Source organism: Entelurus aequoreus, linkage group LG28, assembly GCF_033978785.1.
Source record: "Entelurus aequoreus isolate RoL-2023_Sb linkage group LG28, RoL_Eaeq_v1.1, whole genome shotgun sequence".
NCBI classification, from domain to species: Eukaryota; Metazoa; Chordata; class Actinopteri; order Syngnathiformes; family Syngnathidae; genus Entelurus; species Entelurus aequoreus.
The window spans coordinates 16,886,801-16,909,007 of record NC_084758.1 but is presented as its reverse complement, the minus strand read 5'-3'; the positions used below and the strand labels follow the sequence as shown (position 1 = coordinate 16,909,007).

General features: G+C 39.6%; 1 protein-coding gene across 1 annotated transcript; it reads left to right on the top strand.

The window, feature by feature from the left end:
• Nucleotides 1-894: 894 nt before the first annotated feature.
• LOC133644993 (uncharacterized) lies at nucleotides 895-21,936 on the top strand. Its single transcript, XM_062039780.1, has 5 exons — nucleotides 895-972; nucleotides 6,642-6,992; nucleotides 20,287-20,391; nucleotides 20,467-20,516; nucleotides 20,587-21,936. The coding sequence occupies exons 1-5, from the start codon at nucleotides 909-911 to the stop codon at nucleotides 20,677-20,679; spliced, it is 663 nt and encodes a 220-aa protein (XP_061895764.1). The 5' UTR covers nucleotides 895-908; the 3' UTR covers nucleotides 20,680-21,936.
• Nucleotides 21,937-22,207: the final 271 nt, after the last annotated feature.

Here is a 22,207-nt window from a genome sequence, read left to right as displayed (position 1 = left end):
AAGCTAGCTGTTTAACCATTCAGCTATCCTCGGTCTTATTATTGCCAGATTTCCGGGCCCCAATGACATATAAAATTGAGAACTGTCTCAGTAAACTTTCCTTTAAAAGATTAATTGCTCTGAGTGGATATTTAGTAGTTGTAGAGTGACCTGACTGGGATTGAACCCAGAACCCTTTGATTGGGAGCTAGCTGTTTAGCCATTCAGCTATCCATGGTCTTATTGATCCCACATTTCGGACCCCAATGACATATAAAATTGAGAACCTTTAAATTATCATACAAAATATTTATTCCTCTGACTAGATCTTTACTAGTTTTAGAGCGACCTGACTGGGATTGAACCCAGAACTCGTTGAATGGGAGCGAGCTGTTTAACCATTCAGCTATCCTCGGTCTTATTATTACCAGATTTCCGGGCTCCAATGACATGTAAAATTGAGAACTGTCTCAGTAAACTTTCCTTTAAAAGATGAATTGCTCTGAGTGGATATTTAGTAGTTGTAGAGTGACCTGACTGGGATTGAACCCAGTCTATATATATATATATATATATATATATATATATATATATATATATATATATATATATATATATATATATATATATATATATATTATATATATATATATATATATATATATATATATATATATATATATATATATATATATATATATATATATATATATATATATATATATATATATATATATATATGTCAACATCGGACGAGTACAAAAAATAAAAAAATGTAAAACTCCAAGGGTTGTCTTCAACTTTCCGTTCAAAGTGACCTAAAAACCTTGAAGATTTTGCACACAAGAAGGGGGTGACAGGAAGTCTTCGGTCAAATGCGTCGTCGCACTTTTCACGACCTCTTCTTGCCGTCTTTTTACTTGCGGAGCATGCAGAAGACAACCATGATGAAGGTGACTCTTTTGTGGATGATGCTTCTGCTTCTTCATGGAGGTTTGTGAGTTGTCTTCTTTGCTCTCGGAGTGATGGCGGACATCTTTTGTTACGGAGTTCATTCCTTTGTCGGCAAACAGGAAACCTTCTCGGAATCATCACGTAAAAATTGCATAATTTGGCGCATTATTACCACTTGTGACAAAAATGTAATTTACGTATACGGTGTTATATCTTAATACATCTACTAGTGTGGATTGATTGATTTTGCCTTTATTATCATATAATACATTTTTTCTCCGTTACCACTTCCATAATTTCAGTCGTGTTTACGACTTAATTCTTGTATCATATTTTTGGTTTTGTGGCTGCCGTTTGATTTCGTAGAATTACAGTTGTTTGTAATGTTAAAAATGTAAAATTATGATGTTATTCCTGTAATATTTTGACTTTATTCAAATAATAACAACTTCATTCATGGATGGTGCGACTTTACATTCGTATTTTTTTAAATTATTTTTTAGGGTGGCCCAAATATTACTTTTCCCATTACATTTATGTACTAATTTGTACAATCACTTAAAAAAATCCTGTAATATAGATACAATAATTCAGACACAAATTAAACAATGTGCAAGCTTTTTCCTGCAAATGCCAGTGACATTGGCACGTTGTGTAAATGGTAAATAAAAACAGAATACAATGATTTGCAAATCCTTTTCAATTTACTGTATATTTGATTGAATAGACTGCAAAGACAAGATACTTAATGTTCCAACTTAGAAACTTTTTTTTTTTTGTGCAAATAATCATTAACTTAGACTTTAATGGCAGCAACACATTGCAAAAAAGTTGGCACAGGAGCATTTTTACCACTGTGTTATATGGCCTTTCCTTTTAACAACACTCAGTAAACGTTTGGGAACTGAGGAGACACATTTTTGAAGCTTTTCAGGTGGAATTCTTTCCCATTCTTGCTTGATGTACAGCTTAAGTTGTTCAACAGTCCGGGGTCTTCGTTGTGTTATTTTACGCTTCATAATGCGCTACACAGGTCCAGATCTAGACTACAGGCAGGCCAGTCTAGTATTTACTACGAAGCCACGCTGTTGTAACCCGTGCAGAATGTGGCTTGGCATTGTCTTGCTGAAATAAGCAGGGGCGACCATGAAAAAGACGTTGCTTGGATGGCAACATATGTTGCTCCAAAACCTGTATGTACCTTTCAGCATTAATGGTGCCTTCACAGATGTGTAAGTTACCCATGTCTTGGACACTAATACACCCCCATACCATCACAGATGCTGGCTTTTCAACTTTGCGCCTACAACAGTCTGGATGGTTCTTTTCCTCTTTGGTCACGACGTCCACAGTTTCCAAAAACAATAAGAAATGTGGACTCGTCAGACCATGGAACACTTTTCCACTTTGCATCAGTCCATCTTAGATGAGCGAAGCCGGCGGCGTTTCTGGGTGTTGTTGATAAATGGCTTTTGCTTTGCATAGTAGAGTTGGTCGCTACACTTATAGATGTAGCGACCAACTGTAGTAACTGACAGTGGGTTTTCTGAAGTGTTCCTGAGCCCATGTGGTGATATCCTTTACACACTGATGTCGCTTTTTGATGCAGACCGTAGATGTCAAAATCCCTAAATTCCTTGCAATAGCTGGTTGAGAAATGTTGTTCTTAAACAATTTGCTCACGCATTTGTTGACAAAGTGGTGACCCTCGCCCCATCCTTGTTTGTGAATGGCCGAGCATTTCATGGAAGCTGCTTTTATACCCAATCATGGCACCCACCTGTTCCCAATTAGCCTGTTCACCTGTGGGATGTTCCAAATAAGTGTTTGATAAGCATTCCTCAACCTTTTCAGTCTTTTTTGCCACTTGTGCCAGCTTTTTTGAAACATGTTGCAGGCATCAAATTCCAAATGAGCTCATATTTGCAAAAAACAACAACGTTTTCCAGTTTGAACGTTAAATATGTTATCTTTGCAGTCTATTCAATTGAATATAAGTTGAAAATGATTTGCAAATCATTGTATTCTGTTTTTATTTACCATTTACACAACGTGCCGACTTCACTGGTTTTGGGGTTTGTCACAATCAATTGTCGCAAATTGTTTGACCCTGTGGTGTGTTTTTGTTCAATTCTGTAAAAAATATTGCAGGGGGTAATTAATGCTTGTAATAATTCACTTTTTTCTGATTTAAAAATCCCGAAATGTGTGTCTTATTTTAATGTAGTCCAGCCCAAATACTCATTCAATTTGTAAAAAAAAAAAAAAAACAAGACGCAGAAAAGGCGTTCAACCTGATAATGTCCCTCATGCTACTTAAAGCAACTAGGGGGCGTCTTTAAATAGCAATCGTTGTATAATTATGATCTTTTCCACTTAAATGAGCCACTAAAATGTCATTAAAAAAAACATTCAAATGTATTTTTGTAAATATTATTGCACCTTTTTATTCTCATAGAATAGTTTTTTGCTATATTTTTTTTCGATGAGCGCCTCTGTATGGTTGTCTTTAAATTTAATTTGAAAAAATCTGCAGGGTTACATTTATTTTGAAATTATGCAAGTCTACGCCTGTAAAATGATGTTTATTTATTGTAATTTTACAATATTCGGCCTGACTTGCTAATATTCAAATACCACACCCTAAACAGCGTGTGCAATCCATTTACTAGTGAGTGTGTGATTTACTAAGACTGTGTGTACAATTGAAAAGTGGAGCATACCGCCTTATTCAAACAAGGATTTTACATGCACTATAAGGGGCATCACCATGGAGACACTCATTTACTGCACATTATTGTTATCTTGTGGCATTTTGCTGTGTTTTCAAACATGCAGGAGACATTTACCACTTTTTATGGGTATTTTAGACATAGTCCAAAATGCATATACAACGGAACTCACTTTTTTTTTGTCACACTAAAGGTGCGCTCATGGGAGAGAGTCTGCACTCACTAGTCAAGATGCAAAAAATGCATACTTCAAAAAGTTTCTCTAATCATATGGGGCAGTGGTCCCCAACCACCGTGGACCGATTGGTACCGGGCCGCGGCTGCACAAGAAATAAAAAAATAAATAAACAAAATAAAATAAAATAAAAATATTATCTTTTTTTTATTTTTTTTTATTAAATCAACATAAAAAACACAATATATACATTATATATCAATATAGATCAATACAGTCTGCAAGGATACAGTCCGTAAGCACACATGATTGTATTTCTTTATGACAAAAAAAAATATATATATATTTTTTTACTAACCCCCCAACCCCCCAACCCCCCCTCCCCCCGGTCCGTGGGACAAATTTTCAAGCATTGACCGGTCCGCAAGTACAAAAAGGTTGGGGACATATTAATATTATATATTCCACGTGAAAAACCCCACTAAAGGACACCAAAACGCATCAAGTGAATTTGTTGAATTTGCAGCTGCAAAATTATAAAAGGATGTTGCTGAAGTAGGACAGAGGACAGAGGGGTCCTCTGTCTTTGCAGGGCGAGCACCAATTCTTTATGTTTGTGTCAGTTTGCACATACTTTTTCTGATGTGCTTGATAAAATAGAGCAGTGATGAGTGTTGATAAGTCACATTGCGTGTGCTAAATAACTTGTATTTGCATCTTCTCAGAGTCCCGTATTTTCCGGACCATAGGGCGCACCGGATTATAAGGCGCACTGCCGATGAATGGTCTATTTTTAATATTTTTTCATATATAAGGTTATAGGGCGCATTAAAGGAGTCATATTATTATTAATTTTTTCTAAATGTAAAAGACTTCCTTGTGGTCTACATAACATGTAATGGTGGTTCTTTGGTCAAAATGTTGCATAGATGATGTTTTATAATCCATCTTGAAGCAGCTTTCTGACAGTCGCTTCCGGATGCACCGTTCTGTGGGCGGTCTTATTTACGTGGGTCACCTTCGGCAACATCTTCTCCCCGTCATCTTTGTTGTAGCGGTGTAGCGTGCAAGGACGGGGGTGGAGGAAGTGTCAAAAGATGGCGCTAACTGTTTTAATGACATTCAGACTTTACTTCAATCAATAACGGAGCAGCATCTCCTCATCCGGAAACAACAACACCCGTGAAAAACCGTCCGACCGGAACTCTCTAAAGTTCCTTGGGTGAATAATGTAAACTCACTACACCGGTATGTTTTAGCGCATTCATGGCGAGTTTACAGACCGATATAAGTAAGAACTTTACACTACTTTATATTAGAAATGGCAACAGCGGAGGATGAATGTCCCATAACAAGAAGATAGAGACAAAGAAGAAGCTTATCGACTACAAAATCGGCACAGACTACAAAAGTGGACTTGCACAATTTTTCAGGATTTATGCAGATCCCAAATACAGATCAGCAGGTACCAAAAGATAAGTAAAAATGATTTTTCCATAATATTGCAAAACAAAACGCCAGATATTATGTCTTACCTTATACACACACCATAATAACACTCCTATGTTTAATGCGCCGACAATCCATCAAGCGGTGTGGCTTCATAGCTTACCAAAGTCGTACTAAAAAATGTTGATAGATTTATGAGAACTGTGTGTAATGTTCTATATTTTCAATGGAACATATACAATGTTGGTGTTGTATACTTGAGTCATATTGCAGTCTACACATATCTATTATGTTTGATGGCCATCTACTGGTCACACTTATCATTACACCATGTACCAAATAAAATAGCTTCGAGGTCGGTAAGAAAAAAAACGGAATTATTCTGTATATTAGGCGCACCGGGTTATAAGGCGCACTGTTGAGTTTTGAGAAGAAAAAAAAAAAGGATTTTAAATGCGCCTTAAAGTCTGGAAAATGTGGTCGTTTTGATGATCAGCGTATATTTTGCATATTCAGACACGCTAAATGGATTGCACTAGGGATGTCCGATAATGGCTTTTAGCCGATATCCGATATTCCGATTTTGTCCAACTCTTAATTACCGATACAGATATCAACCGATACCGATATATACAGTCCTGGAATTAACACATCATTATGCCTAATTTGGACAACCAGGTATGGCGAAGATAAGGTCCTTTTTTTTAAAAATTAATAAAATAAAATAAGATAAATAAATTAAAAACATTTTCTTGAATAAAAAAGAAAGTAAAACAATATAAAAACAGTTACACAGAAACTAGTAATTAATGAAAATGAGTCAAATTAACTGTTAAAGGTTAGTCCTATTAGTGGACCAGCAGCACGCACAATCATGTGTGCTTACGGACTGTATCCCTTGCAGACTGTATTGATATATATTGATATATAATGTAGGAACCAGAATATTAATAACAGAAAGAAACAACCCTTTTGTGTGAATGAGGGGAGGGAGGTTTTTTGGGTTGGTGTACTAATTGTAAGTGTATCTTGTGTTTTTTATGTTGATTTAATAAATAAAAAACCAAAACAAAAAAAATACAGATAATAAAAAAAACGATTCCGATAATTTCCGATATTACATTTTAAAGCATTTATCGGCCGATATTATCGGACATCTCTAGATTGCACACCTTTTTCTTCCCACTTGACAGGTGCAATTCAAGTGAGCGTTTTGCGTGTGCTATCAAGTTTGTACTGTACGTGTTTTAGATCAGGCCTTTTATGTGACATTTTCACTTTATTCTCATAAATAAAAGCCATTTGGATATGTTTTGATGTGTGTCACGCTAACAAGCATTCATTGTTCCCAGCGGACGCTAACAAGTCAGAGATCACGTCTCTCAAGCAGTGGCCGGCGGAGTTAAGCCCGCTTCGTAAAGGCGACTCTTTTACCCTCCATTGCTGGCTGCTCTTCGACCACGACAAGCTCACGTGTCCAGAGGAGCGTCGCGTCTACTGGCTGAGATTTGGACCTCGCTCCGGTTTCATCCAAGCTGAAGGAACGTCGAAAGAAGATTGCGACGGGACGCAGAATCCCAAAGGATGCTTGTCTGCGCTCTTCACGACTATTAGCGATGTCTCCGAGGACGCCACCTACTACTGTGCGCTGGCAGCCTGTGGTAACATCCTGTTTGGAAGTGGAACAAAAGTGGACTTTCAAGGTAACTATTTTATTACGCAATGTTTATTTGTTGGCGACCACTAAATAACACTACTTTTAGGTTTGTTTGTGTGCGTGCAACTTCACTCTCTAATTACAAATTTTTTTCAAGTTATACTTCCACCACGACAAAGTATTGGGGCCGTATTGAAAAGAAAACATTACAAATTGCAAAAAGTTGCAATGTCTTAACGATAAAGTCGTAATTTTGCAAAGACAAGGTTGCAACGTTAGGTGAGTGTTGTTAATGTTATAAGAACAAAGTTGTAACATGGTGATGAAAAAGTCGCAATAGTTTGAGAACGTGAGACGTATCGCAAGAAAATACGTCGTAATGTTGCGAAAACAAGTTTTATGTTAGGAGTTGTAAAAGTTGTAAAAAATATGGGTTTTATAAGAAAAGGAAAAAGATGAAGTGTTACAAAAAAGTCGCAACGTTGCGAGAAAAAGGACGTGTTACAAGGACAAAGTCGTAAGTTGTTATGTTACGTTGTGTTTTTTTTAATTTAAAGACCTAAATCTTGCAATGTAAAAGTCGCAACGGTGCAGGAAAAAAGACAGTGTAGCGAGAAAAAATGCTTATGTTACGAAAACAGAGCCAAAATGTCACAAGAATAAAGTCGTATTGTTACGGAAAAAAAAGTCAAAATGTCATAAGAATGAAGTCGTTATGTTACGAAAACAGAGCCAAAATGTCCCAAGACTAAGCCGTAATGTTACAAAAAAAAGTCAAAATGACAAGAATAAAGTCGAAATGTTACGGAAAAAAAGTCAAAATGTCATAAGAATGAAGTCGTTATGTTACGAAAACAGAGCCAAAATGTCACAAGAATAAAGCCGTAATGTTACAAAAAAAAGTCAGAATGACAAGAATAAAGTCGTAATGTTACGAAAGAAAGTCAAAATGTCATAATAATAAAGTTGTAATGTTACGAAAAAACTCAAAGTGTCATCAGAATATAGTTGTCATGTTAAGAAAACAAAGCCAAAATGTCACAAGAATAAAATCGTAATGTAACGAAAAAAAGTTAAAGTCATAAAAAAAAGTTATGTTACGAAAAAAAAGTCAAAATGTCATAAGAATAAAGTCGTAATGTTATGAAAAAAAGTCAAAATGTCATAAGAATGAAGTCGTTATGTTACGAAAACAAAATCAAAATGTCATAAGAATTAAGTTGTAATGTTACGAAAAAAAGTCAAAATGTCATAGGAATAAAGTCGTTATGTTACGAAAAAAAGTCAAAATGTCAAGAATAAAGTCGTAATGTTACGAAAAAAAAGTCAAAATGTCATAAGATTGATTGTACAGATATGGTGTTGTTTCTGCTGGGCAAGTATGCCTGACGCGCCTCCTACAGCGCCTTGGGTCAGGTGCAGGGTCATCAGCCGGGGACCACCGCTCATTGGAGTTTCGCTCTCTTTAACCCCGGAACGCCTCCTGGTGGCGGAGCGGTGGCAGGGACGTCTCCCTGCCACCCCCTGCAGCTGACCCATCTTATTGCCTTGACCCCCAGTACTTATCCCTCCTCCTCAGCCACAACCAGAAGCTTCCCTTTTCTGCTTCCTCAGCAAGATTCTTCCAGCTCAAGAACCAGTCTGGCCTTCTCTTGCTTATAGCCCAGGGTGATGGACTGGATCGGCAGATGCAGCGAAGTTTCCCCAAATAAGCCAGTGTCTGAGAAGCAACGCGGTAGGCCCAGCCACTTTCGGATGTAGGAGTTGGCTAGTCTGTCCAACCCGTTGGCTGTTGAGGATGGAATCTCACAAATCTTCAGTGGCCACATAACCCTTTGGTACAGTGTGAAGTTGTAGCACCACAACTTGTACTTTCCGGGGAGCTGGCTCTTGTTAATACTCGCTAGGCCTTCTGAGAGTTGTTTCCGTGCTGCCTTGCCTGCGTGCTTGTCCGACAGGTCCGCATTGTACTGCCTCCCCAGGCTTTGGATGGACTGGTTGACCAGTAGAGGGATTTGCTCACCTCCTGCAACAAAGATGGTTTTGTCGCTCCTGGTGCCTTTGCGCAAGGAGAGGCTTCGTGACTTGGAGGGTTTTATCTTCATCCGTGCCCATGTCACTAGCTCATCCAGCCTCTTCAGACATCTTCTCGTGCATGGGGCTGTTTGCAGCACCACAGTGACATCGTCCATGTAGCTTCGGAGTGGTGGAAGCCTCTGCCCTGTCTGCAGCCTCATTCCTCCTACAGTCTGGCGGGCTCCGCGGAGGATGATTTCAAAAGCTGCGACAAAGAGGACTGGGGAGATGGAACACCCCATGGCGATGCCTACTTCCAGACGCTGCCAACCTGTTGTAAAATCCTGGAGGCTAAAACACATCTGGAAGTCCCTGAAGTAGCTGCTTACCAGGTTGATGATGGAAACAGGGACGTGGAAGAACTCCAATGCAAACTGGATGAGTTTGTGCGGGACAGAACCATAAGCGTTGGCAAGGTCAAGCCACACCACGTGGAGGTCGCTCTTCTCCTGCTTGGCCCTCTGGATCTGTGCCCAAATCATTGAAGAATGCTCCACGCATCCTGGAAAACCTGGTACTCCTGCTTTCTGGCAGCTGGTGTCAATATAGCCATTCTTTGTGAGGTAAGAGGTTAGTCTCTTGGCCATGACTGCAAAGAAGATCTTTCCCTCGACATTCAACAGAGCAATACTCCTGAATTGACTGATGTTATGGGACTCCTGTTCCTTCGGAATAAACACTGCCACAGCTCTCTGCCACTCCGACGGGATGAGTAAATTCTTCCATGCTGTGCTCATTAGCTTCCACAAGCATTTCAGCACTTGGGGGCAGTTCTTGTATAGCTTGTAGGGGATTCCGTTAGGCCCAGGAGCTGATGCTGACCTCGCTTTCTTGACGACTGCTCTTACCTCGCTCAGTCGAGGAGGGCAGCCGTCAAACTGCGTGGTTGGAGGAGGTGGAAGAGGGACGTATCCTGGTGAACCTAACGGATCATTCCTCTTTGGGTCGCTGTATTGGCCCCTGATGTACTGCTCAAGCTCCTCCTTGGTGGCTTCCAGTTTCCCGCTTCTTTTCTCCTCCAGAAGCTGACGGGCGTGCTTGAAAGGATTCCTCATGAAGCTAGCTCTTTCTTTCTCCTTTCTTTTCCTGCGTCTGCGAATACGTTCTGCTCTTCGCATGCTGCCCAGCTTCTGTCTCACCTCATCCCATAACACCTTCAGGCCTTCTTTCTCCTCTGCCGATGCTTTCCTCCATCTCCTGCGGAGCTGGCGCCGATCTTGCACCAGGGCGTCAATCTCAGCCTCCCTCCTGCCCTTTCTTGGGGGTAGATTGTGCTGCTTCTTGGTGAGGCTACCGAATCTAGCTTTGCACTCCTCGTACAGGATGTCCCCAAGAAGGTTGAGTTTCTTGTCCACTTTACCACGTAGCGAGTGCTCCAGCACTAGACTGAGGTCTGAGTCCAGTTTCTGCCATGTCTTCACATCACTTGCTCTAGGCCACTTGATGGTGCACTTTCTTCCTGGTTCCCTCTTTTCTGTTTGCTGGGTGACTGGGGGGCTGGCAGGTCTATTTTCAGCATGCTCACATGCCAGGGGGCCACTGCTCCGCTCAGGGGGTTCTTCCTCTACCAACCGCATATCAACAATGTTTGGACCCTCGGCTCTGTGGTTCTCTCCCCGGCTGGGGGTCCTGCTTGTCTTATCTGCCAGAGCAGTGCAAGGATGTTGTATGCCTTTTCTCTCGCTCTCCTTTCTGTTCCTCCCCTGATGGATCCGTAAGCCCCTGTATGTGGTCACTTTCCCCCATCCACACCTGCACAATCGGAAGGTCCTTATCTCGTTGTCGATGTCCGTTCCAGTCGTTTCCGAATAGTCAGTCCTGTTAGGCCCATCTTCCACCCCGCCTCTCGGAGGGCCTTCGGGTTGTTTTTTCTTATTCGTTTTCGTAGTTATAGGTTGGGTGTCTCCTGGCTAGGAGACTAGTGGGTTGGGTAACTAGCCGCCCACTCCCAGTACAGACTTTCCTGCTGTCATCCAGACTTTCCTGGAAGTCTTCCAGTCTTTCCTGGATGTCAACTGCCCTTTCGCAGTAGTCACTGGTTACCCAGAAATCAGATTGATTGTACAGATATGGTGTTGTTTCTGCTGGGCAAGTATGCCTGACGCGCCTCCTACAGCGCCTTGGGTCAGGTGCAGGGTCATCAGCCGGGGACCACCGCTCATTGGAGTTTCGCTCTCTTTAACCCCGGAACGCCTCCTGGTGGCGGAGCGGTGGCAGGGACGTCTCCCTGCCACCCCCTGCAGCTGACCCATCTTATTGCCTTGACCCCCAGTACTTATCCCTCCTCCTCAGCCACAACCAGAAGCTTCCCTTTTCTGCTTCCTCAGCAAGGGCCTTAGTTTCCCTTTGGAGCTTTGCCCCAGTCGTTCCCACATCTCGGAGCAGCTTTATAGTTGATGTACCGACGAAGCCCCGACAGCCTACTTCCACAGGGTAGATGGTAGTGGACCAACCTGCCTCTCTGCACTCAGCAGCCAGATCTGCATACTTGGCTGCTTTGTGCTCGTAGGCTGCCTGGATTCCCTCCTCCCAGGGGATGGTGAGCTCAATCAGTATGGCAGCCTTGGTAACAGCAGACCACAGCACGATGTCTGGGCGGAGTGAAGTGGTGGTGATTTCACGGGGGAACTGGAGCTGTTTGCCGATGTCAGCCCTCATACTCCAGTCCCTTGCCAGAGAGAGGAAACTGCGGGGGCCTCGTCGGCTGGTGTCTCCTTTGCCTTCCCCTGGCCTCACAAACATGACAGGAAGTTGCTTGGCTATGGGCTGGCTGTTGGCCTCTTGTCTACTGCTCTCCAGGACTTCGGCCAGTTTCCTCAGGACTTGATCATGCCGCCATCTGTAGCGACCCTGTGTCAGCGCGATCTTGCAGCCTGATAGCAAGTGCTGCAGGCTGGCGTTGGGAGCACCACACAGGGGACAGCTCTCCTCCTGGCCGAACCACTGGTGGAGGTTTCTGGGGCATGGCAAGGTGTCATAAGTTGCCCTGAGTAGGAAGCTGAGTCTGGCTTGTGGCATCTTCCATAGGTCGGCCCAGCTGATGGGTCTGCTGATGGTACCTTCCCAAGTGGTCCATCTTCCTTGGCGACCTTGAGACACGGCCTTGATAGTATATTGCTCCTGGTTTGCCCTTGAGAATAAAGTCGTAATGTTACGAAAACAAAGTCAAAATGTCATAAGAATGACATCATTATGTTACGAAAACAGAGCCAAAATGTCACAAGAATAAAGTCGTAATGTTACAAAGAAAAGTCAAAATGTCATTAGAATACAGTTATGTTAAGAAAACAAAGCCAAAATGTCACAAGAATAAAGTCGTAATATTACGAAAAAGTCATAAAATAAAGTCGTAATGTTACGAAAACAAAGTCAAAATGTCATAAGAATAAAGTCGTAATGTAATGAAAAAAAAAGTCAAAAGACAAAAAAATATGTCCTAAATTTGCGAAAACAAGGTTTTATGTTAGGATGTGTGATGTTAATGTTACAGTGGGGAAGTCGTAAAAGTTGTGAAAAAATTTTTTATAAGAAAAGGAAAACGATGACGTGTTACAAAAAAGTTGCAACGTTGCGAGAAAAAAGACGTGTTACAAGGACAAAGTCGTAAGTTGTAATGCTGCGTTTTGTTTTATTAATTTAAGAACTAAGTCGCAATCTTGCAATATAAAAGTCGCAATGGTGCAAGAAAAAAGACAGTGTAGTGAGAAAAAAATGCTAGTCGTTATATTACGAAAACAGAGCCAAAATGTCACAAGAATAAAGTCGTTATGTTACGAAAAAATTCAAATGTCATAAGAATAAAGTCGTTATGTTAAGAAAACAAATTCAAATTGTCACAAGAATAAAGTCGTAATGTTACGTAAAAAAGTCAAAATGTTATAAGAATAAAGTCGTAATGTTAAGAAAAAAAGTCAAAATGTCATAAGGATAAAGTTGTAATGTTACAAAAGCAGAGCCAAAATGTCACAAGAATAAAGTCATAATGTTATGAAAACAAAAACAAAATGTCATAAGAATGAACTCATTATGTTACGAAAAAAGTTAAAATGTCATAAGAATAAAGTTATATTAAGAAAACAAAGCCAAAATGTCACAAGAATAAAGTCGTAATGTTACGAAAAAGTCAAAATGTCATAAAAAATGTCGTAATGTTACGAAAACAAAGTCAAAATGTCAATAAAATAAAGTCGTAATGTTACGAAAACAAAGTCAAAATGTCAATAGAATAAAGTTGTAATGTTACGAAAACAAAGTCAAAATGTCATAAGAGTAAAGTTGTAATGTTATAAAAAACAAAGTCAAAAGACAAAAAAATACATCGTAAAGTTGCGAAGACAAGGTTTTATGTTAGGATGCGTAATGTTAATGTTACAGTGGGGAAGTCGTAAAAGTTGTGAAAAAAAATGTAAGAAAAGGAAAACGATGACGTGTTACAAAAAAGTTGCAACGTTGCGAGAAAAAAGACGTGTTACAAGGACAAAGTTGTAAGTTGTAATGTTGCGTTGGGTTTTATTATTTTAAGAACTAAGTCACAATCTTGCAATATAAAAGTCGCAATGGTGCAAGAAAAAAGACAATGTAGGGAGAAAAAATGCTAGTCGTTATGTTACGAAAACAGAGCCAAAATGTCACAAGAATAAAGTTGTAATGTTACGAAAAAAAAGTCCAAATGTCATAGGAATAGTCGTTATGTTAAGAAAACAAAGCCAAAATGTCACAAGAATAAAGTCGTAATGTTACGAAAACAATTCTAAATGTTATAAGAATAAAGTCGTAATGTTACGAAAAAAAAGTCAAAATGTCACAGGAATAAAGTCGTAATGTTACGAAAACAAAATCAAAATGTCATAAGAATAAAGTCGTAATGTTACGAAAACAAAGTCAAAAGACAAGAAAATATGTCGTAATGTTGCGAAGACAAGGTTTTATGTTAGGATGTATAATGTTAATGTTACAGTGGGGAAGTCGTAAAAGTTGTGAAAAAAGATGTGTACAAAAACGTCGCAACGTTGCGAGAAAAAAGACGTGTTACAAGGACAAAGTCGTAAGTTGTAATGTTGCGTTGTGTTTTATTAATTTAAGAACTAAGTCGCAATCTTGCAATATAAAAGTCACAATGGTGCAAGAAAAAAAAGACAGTGTAGCGAGAAAAACAGCTAGTCGTTATGTTACGAAAGCAGACCCTAAATGTCACAAGAATAAAGTCGTAATGTTACGAAAAAAAGCCAAAATGTCTTAAGAATAAAGTTGTAATGTCACGAAAAAAAGTCAAAATGTCATAAGAATAAAGTCATAATGTTACGAAAACAAAGTCAAAATGTCACAGGAATAAAGTCGTAATGTCACGAAAACATAATCAAAATGTCATAAGAATAAAGTCGTAATGTTACGAAAAAAGCCAAAATGTCATAAGAATAAAGTTGTAATGTCACGAAAAAAAGTCAAAATGTCATAAGAATAAAGTCGTAATGTTACGAAAAAAAGTCAAAATGTTATAAGAATAAAGTCGTAATGTTACGAAAACAAAGTCAAAATGTCACAGGAATAAAGTCGTAATGTCACGAAAACAAAATGTCATAAGAATAAAGTAGTAATGTTACGAAAACAAAGTCAAAAGATAAGACAATAAGTCGTAATGTTGCGAAGACAAGGTTTTATGTTAGGATGTATAATGTTAATGTTACAGTGGGGAAGTCGTAAAAGTTGTGAAAAAAGATGTGTTATAAGAAAAGGAAAAAGATGAAGTGTACAAAAAAGTCGCAATGTTGCGAGAAAAAAACGTGTTACAAGGTCAAAGTCGTAAGTTGTAATGTTACGTTGTGTTTTATTAATTTAAGAACTAAGTCGCAATATAAAAAGTCGCAATAATGCAAGAAAAAAGACATAGTGTAGTGAGAAAAACTGCTAATGTTGGGAGAAAAAAAGCCAATATGTCATAATACATTTGTAATGTTGCTAACACAAAGTTTTAATGTTACGATGTTTAATGTTAACGTTATAAGAACAAAGTCATAATTTTACAACAGATAAGTTCCTATGTTACGAGAAAAATATTTAATTTCACAAGAAGAAAGTTGTAATGCCATGTAGAGCCAAGAAGTCCTAATAATAAAGTGGTAATATTGAAAGACAAGTTAGTAATGCCATGTTACGTCATGTAAATATTATTGAAACAAAGTCGGAATTTTGAGGAAAGGAACAAGACGAATATCACAAGGTAAAAGTTGTAATGTTACGAAGAGAACGATGTAATTTATGAAAAACAAGTCGTAATAGTACAACAAAACAAAGTCATAATTTTTTGAGAACAAAGTTGAAATGTTGCAATCATTCAGTCGTAAAGTTACAAAAAAAGCCACCATGTCAGAATAAAGTTGTAATATTGCAAAGACAAGGTTTTAATGGTATGTCAAGTAATGGTAACTTTAACAAATTTGGAATTTTGCGACAGAAAAGTTACAATGTTGTTCCGAAAAAAGTTGTAATATTGCGAATACAAAGTTTTAATGTTACGAGAAGAAATGTATAATAACACAAGAATGAAGTCAGAATGTTGCACAAAGTTACACAAAAAAACAGAAGAATGTGGTAAAAATAAAGTCGTAACGTTACGAAGACAAGGTTTTATGTTACGATGTGTCATTGTAATGTTAGAATAGAGAAGTCGTTAAAGTTGTGAAAAGGTGTTACAAAAAAGTCCCAATTTTGCAAAAAAAAAAGATGTGTTACATGTAGAGATGTCCGATAAATGCTTTCAAATGCCTCATGCCTTGCCTCGTAAGTCGTGTTAGTTTCATGCCACAGTTCCCTGAGTATTCCATGTCCATAGTTTATGCTGAGTATTTGCTTCACGCAGCCTTGTCTACGTAAGTCTTGTTTAGTTTCATGCCACAGTTCCCTGAGTATTCCATGTCCATAGTTTATGCTGAGTATTTGCTTCACGCAGCCTTGTCTACGTGAGTCTTGTTTAGTTTCATGCCACAGTTCCCTGAGTATTCCATGTCCATAGTTTATGCTGAGTATTTGCTTCATGCAGCCTTGTCTACGTAAGTCTTGTTTAGTTTCATGCCACACTTCCCTGAGTATTCCATGTCCATAGTTTATGCTGAGTATTTGCTTCACGCAGCCTTGTCTACGTAAGTCTTGTTTAGTTTCATGCCACAGTTCCCTGAGTATTCCATGTACATAGTTATGCTGAGTATTTGCTTCACGCAGCCTTGTCTAGGTAAGTCTTGTTTAGTTTCATGCCACAGTTCCCTGAGTATGCCATGTCCATAGTTATGCTGAGTATTTGCTTCACGCAGCCTTGTCTACGTAAGTCTTGTTTAGTTTCATGCCACAGTTCCCTGAGTATTCCATGTCCATAGTTTATGCTGAGTATTTGCTTCACGCAGCCTTGTCTACGTAAGTCTTGTTTAGTTTCATGCCACACTTCCCTGAGTATTCCATGTCCATAGTTTATGCTGAGTATTTGCTTCACGCAGCCTTGTCTACGTAAGTCTTGTTTAGTTTCATGCCACAGTTCCCTGAGTATTCCATGTCCATAGTTTATGCTGAGTATTTGCTTCACGCAGCCTTGTCTACGTAAGTCTTGTTTAGTTTCATGCCACACTTCCCTGAGTATTCCATGTCCAAAGTTTATGCTGAGTATTTGCTTCACGCAGCCTTGTCTACGTAAGTCTTGTTTAGTTTCATGCCACACTTCCCTGAGTATTCCATGTCCATAGTTTATGCTGAGTATTTGCTTCACGCAGCCTTGTCTGCGTAAGTCTTGTTTAGTTTCATGCCACAGTTCCCTGAGTATTCCATGTCCAAAGTTTATGCTGAGTATTTGCTTCACGCAGCCTTGTCTACGTAAGTCTTGTTTAGTTTCATGCCACAGTTCCCTGAGCATTCCATGTCCATAGTTATGCTGAGTATTTGCTTCACGCAGCCTTGTCTACGTAAGTCTTGTTTAGTTTCATGCCACAGTTCCCTGAGTATTCCATGTCCATAGTTATACTGAGTATTTGCTTCACGCAGCCTTGTCTACGTAAGTCTTGTTTTAATTTCATGCCACAGTTCCCTGAGTATTCCATGTCCATAGTTTATGCTGAGTATTTGCTTCACGCAGCCTTGTCTACGTAAGTCTTGTTTTAATTTCATGCCACAGTTCCCTGAGTATTCCATGTCCATAGTTTATGCTGAGTATTTGCTTCACGCAGCCTTGTCTACGTAAGTCTTGTTTAGTTTCATGCCACAGTTCCCTGAGTATTCCATGTCCATAGTTATGCTGAGTATTTGCTTCACGCAGCCTTGTCTAGGTAAGTCTTGTTTAGTTTCATGCCACAGTTCCCTGAGTATGCCATGTCCATAGTTATGCTGAGTATTTGCTTCACGCAGCCTTGTCTAGGTAAGTCTTGTTTAGTTTCATGCCACAGTTCCCTGAGTATTCCATGTCCATAGTTATGCTGAGTATTTGCTTCACGCAGCCTTGTCTACGTAAGTCTTGTTTAGTTTCATGCCACAGTTCCGAGTATTCCATGTCCAAAGTTTATGCTGAGTATTTGCTTCACGCAGCCTTGTCTACGTAAGTCTTGTTTAGTTTCATGCCACACTTCCCTGAGTATTCCATGTCCATAGTTTATGCTGAGTATTTGCTTCACGCAGCCTTGTCTACGTAAGTCTTGTTTAGTTTCATGCCACAGTTCCCTGAGTATTCCATGTCCATAGTTATGCTGAGTATTTGCTTCACGCAGCCTTGTCTAGGTAAGTCTTGTTTAGTTTCATGCCACACTTCCCTGAGTATTCCATGTCCATAGTTTATGCTGATTATTTGCTTCACACAGCCTCGTCTACGTAAGTCTTGTTTAGTTTCATGCCACAGTTCCCTGAGTATTCCACATTCATAGTTTATGCTGAGTATTTGCTTCACGCAGCCTTGTCTACGTAAGTCTTGTTTAGTTTCATGCCACACTTCCCTGAGTATTACATGTCCAAAGTTTATGCTGAGTATTTGCTTCACGCAGCCTTGTCTACGTAAGTCTTGTTTAGTTTCATGCCACACTTCCCTGAGTATTCCATGTCCATAGTTTATGCTGAGTATTTGCTTCACGCAGCCTTGTCTGCGTAAGTCTTGTTTAGTTTCATGCCACAGTTCCCTGAGTATTCCATGTCCAAAGTTTATGCTGAGTATTTGCTTCACGCAGCCTTGTCTACGTAAGTCTTGTTTAGTTTCATGCCACAGTTCCCTGAGCATTCCATGTCCATAGTTATGCTGAGTATTTGCTTCACGCAGCCTTGTCTACGTAAGTCTTGTTTAGTTTCATGCCACAGTTCCCTGAGTATTCCATGTTCATAGTTTATGCTGAGTATTTGCTTCACGCAGCCTTGTCTACGTAAGTCTTGTTTAGTTTCATGCCACACTTCCCTGAGTATTCCATGTCCATAGTTTATGCTGATTATTTGCTTCACACAGCCTCGTCTACGTAAGTCTTGTTTAGTTTCATGCCACAGTTCCCTGAGTATTCCACATTCATAGTTTATGTTGAGTATTTGCTTCACGCAGCCTTGTCTACGTAAGTCTTGTTTAGTTTCATGCCACAGTTCCCTGAGTATTCCATGTCCATAGTTTATGCTAAGTATTTGCTTCATGCAGCCTTGTCTACGTAAGTCTTGTTTTAATTTCAGGCCACAGTTCCCTGAGTATTCCATGTCCATAGTTTATGCTGAGTATTTGCTTCACGCAGCCTTGTCTACGTAAGTCTTGTTTAGTTTCATGCCACAGTTCCCTGAGTATTCCATGTTCATAGTTTATGCTGAGTATTTGCTTCACGCAGCCTCGTCTACGTAAGTCTTGTTTAGTTTCATGCCACAGTTCCCTGAGTATTCCATGTTCATAGTTTATGCTGAGTATTTGCTTCACGCAGCCTCGTCTACGTAAGTTTTGTTTAGTTTCATGCCACAGTTCCCTGAGTATTCCACATTCATAGTTTATGCTGAGTATTTGCTTCACGCAGCCTTGTCTACGTAAGTCTTGTTTAGTTTCATGCCACAGTTCCCTGAGTATTCCATGTCCATAGTTTATGCTAAGTATTTGCTTCATGCAGCTTTGTCTACGTAAGTCTTGTTTTAATTTCAGGCCACAGTTCCCTGAGTATTCCATGTCCATAGTTTATGCTGAGTATTTGCTTCACGCAGCCTTGTCTACGTAAGTCTTGTTTAGTTTCATGCCACAGTTCCCTGAGTATTCCATGTCCATAGTTTATGCTAAGTATTTGCTTCATGCAGCTTTGTCTACGTAAGTCTTGTTTTAATTTCAGGCCACAGTTCCCTGAGTATTCCATGTCCATAGTTTATGCTGAGTATTTGCTTCACGCAGCCTTGTATACGTAAGTCTTGTTTAGTTTCATGCCACAGTTCCCTGAGTATTCCATGTTCATAGTTTATGCTGAGTATTTGCTTCATGCAGCCTCGTCTACGTAAGTCTTGTTTAGTTTCATGCCACAGTTCCCTGAGTATTCCATGTCCATAGTTTATGCTGAGTATTTGCTTCACGCAGCCTTGTCTACGTGAGTCTTGTTTAGTTTCATGTCACACTTCCCTGAGTATTCCATGTCCATAGTTTATGCTGAGTATTTGCTTCACGCAGCCTTGTCTACGTAAGTCTTGTTTAATATCATGCCACAGTTTCGTGAGGTTTCATGTCTATAGTTCCATGTTTCCTGCCCTAAGTTTTTGCCTTAGCTTCCGCATGCGATAGGCACGCTTGCCTTTGTTTTGTAAGTTGGATGATTCTGGATAATTAAATCATGTTTTTACCTGCACGCCTTGTCGGGAGTAGTCCGTTTGCATCCCGGGAAAACGAACCGCGCAGTAGGCCGCAACCAAACTGTGACAGATACATTGTTTAATGCATCCAGCGGGGCATCACAACAAAATTAGGCATAATAATGTGTTAATTCCACGGTATCGGTTGGTATCGGAATCGCTAATTAGGAGTTGGATATCGGCAAAAAAGCCATTATCGGACATCTCTAGTTACAAGAATAAAGTCGCAATACAAAACGTGTGATGTTATGTTGTGTTTTATTAATGTTGTAAGAACAAAGTTGCAATGGTGGGGGGAAAAAAGACATAATGTTGTGTTTTATTAGATTTTTAAGGGAACAAAAAAAAAAGAGAGTAAAAAGACAAAACTTCTAATGTCACAAGAAAAAAAATATGTAATGTTAAAAATATCACAAGAATGGATGCAACCTTGTTTGTTTGTGTTCATTCTCTAGAAAGAGAGACCATATCCAACGCTCTTTTTCTCATCTTGCTCATCTTGGCTTTAAGTTTGTTCATCATGGCCTTTCTCATCAACGTCATAGTGCAAAAGAACACAGGTAACGTCGCCACGGCAACATCTTGTTTCCTTTCCTCCCGACTTTTAATTTACTTTTTTTTCCTTTCTCTCCCAGGCTCTGTTTCACCGCAAAGCAAACGCCCGACTCTTCATCCAACTTTCAACGTTGGTATTTGTTTATTTCCCTTTCATATTCGTGTTCTACATCCGTGTTTCAGCACGTTTTCTTCCACAGAGAGAGAGAGACGCTCGTCTTAACACCGTTGTGGTTTTTACAACCACGGGAACCGGGACGAGGGATGCAGAATGCAGGTGTAGGCGTACCTGATGTTGTGGCCGGGTGAATCTCTGTATTGTTTATAGATGGATCAAGACTGTGCATAAGAAAAATGTGTCACATATGTCACCGCATGTCACATGTCTGTGTTATTATACGATAAAATGGAAAATAAATCTGACCTTTATTCACTCATAGCCTGAAGCAAAGGGGGAGAGGCTCCTCCTCTTCTGGCCGGGAGCTTGACTTAATATCCACCTCGCTCTGACATTGCGAAATCCTGCCAGCAAAGGCCTTAAAAACTGCGGGCAAGCTCAGGCGAAAATGCATTTGTAGAAGTTGCCCTCCTGTGGGTTCTCCTGATCCCAATAGACCTTCACGGGAGCCCGGTAGTCTGGTTTAATAATGTCTTTTATTGTGCGCACACGCGCCAGGACATCACACTGTTCTGCGACTTTTCAGTCTTTCTGCTCTCTGTCTTGCGGCCTCTCTCTCTCTCGCTCCAACTCCCAACAACCGTGTCTCGGCCCGGCTGCTGCTAATAAGCATGGCAGGTGATTGGATGATCAGCCCCAGCTGGGTAATCCAACCCCTCCACAGCATTGTTTAACATCAGTATCAAACTTTGTAGTGTATAAGTCAATGTATGAGTCAGAAATCATTAAATTCACCATAGTTCCCCTCTAGCTAAATACAAAACCCAAAACCAGTGAAGTTGGCACATTGTGGAAATGGTAAATAAAAACAAAATACAATGATTAGCAAATACTTTTCAACTTATATTCAATTGAATAGACTGCAAAGACAAGATACTTAACATTCGAACTGGAAAACTGTGCTATTTTTTTTCCTAATATTAGCTCATTTTGAATTTGATGCCTGCAACATGTTTCAAAAAAGCTGGCACAAGTGGCAAAAAAGACTGAGAACGTTGAGGAATGCTCATCAAACACTTATTTTGAACATCCCACAGGTGAACAGGCTAATTGGGAACAGGTGGGTGCCATGATTGGGTATAAAAGCAGCTTCCGTGAAATGCTCAATCATTCACAAACACGGATGGGGCGAGGGTCACCATCCAAAAAAGAAAAATACAAATAAAATCCCCTGAAGAGCAGAGAAACCTGTGAAACAGCAACTTTTGTTCTGGAAATTAGTGATCTATAGAAAAGTGACATGGCTTCTTGAAAGTGAACAGATCTAACATGACCTTTTTAAATGCAACATCTCTTCATATCACAGGTGAGAATGTCCACAGTAGGTATACTTAATCTATGTATGTCAAAGTATTACCTTCATTTTCCTGGTAATGGGTGTAATAAAGATATTAGCATCATTTGATTGACTTTAGCTACTTGTAATATTTCCTGCACAACGTTTATTTCAAGACTCAATGTTGTCCTATAGCGTTACATCTTGTTTGCAATATCAATTGTTGCAAAAAAAACAAAAAAAAAGTTGTAATTTTTTGACGTAGTCTCGAGAATAACATCGGAATTTTATCGGTATAAATTCTTAGCTTTGACAAGTTGTTTAAAGTCTTTACGATAGAAGAACATTGTCAAAAAGTTAATACAAC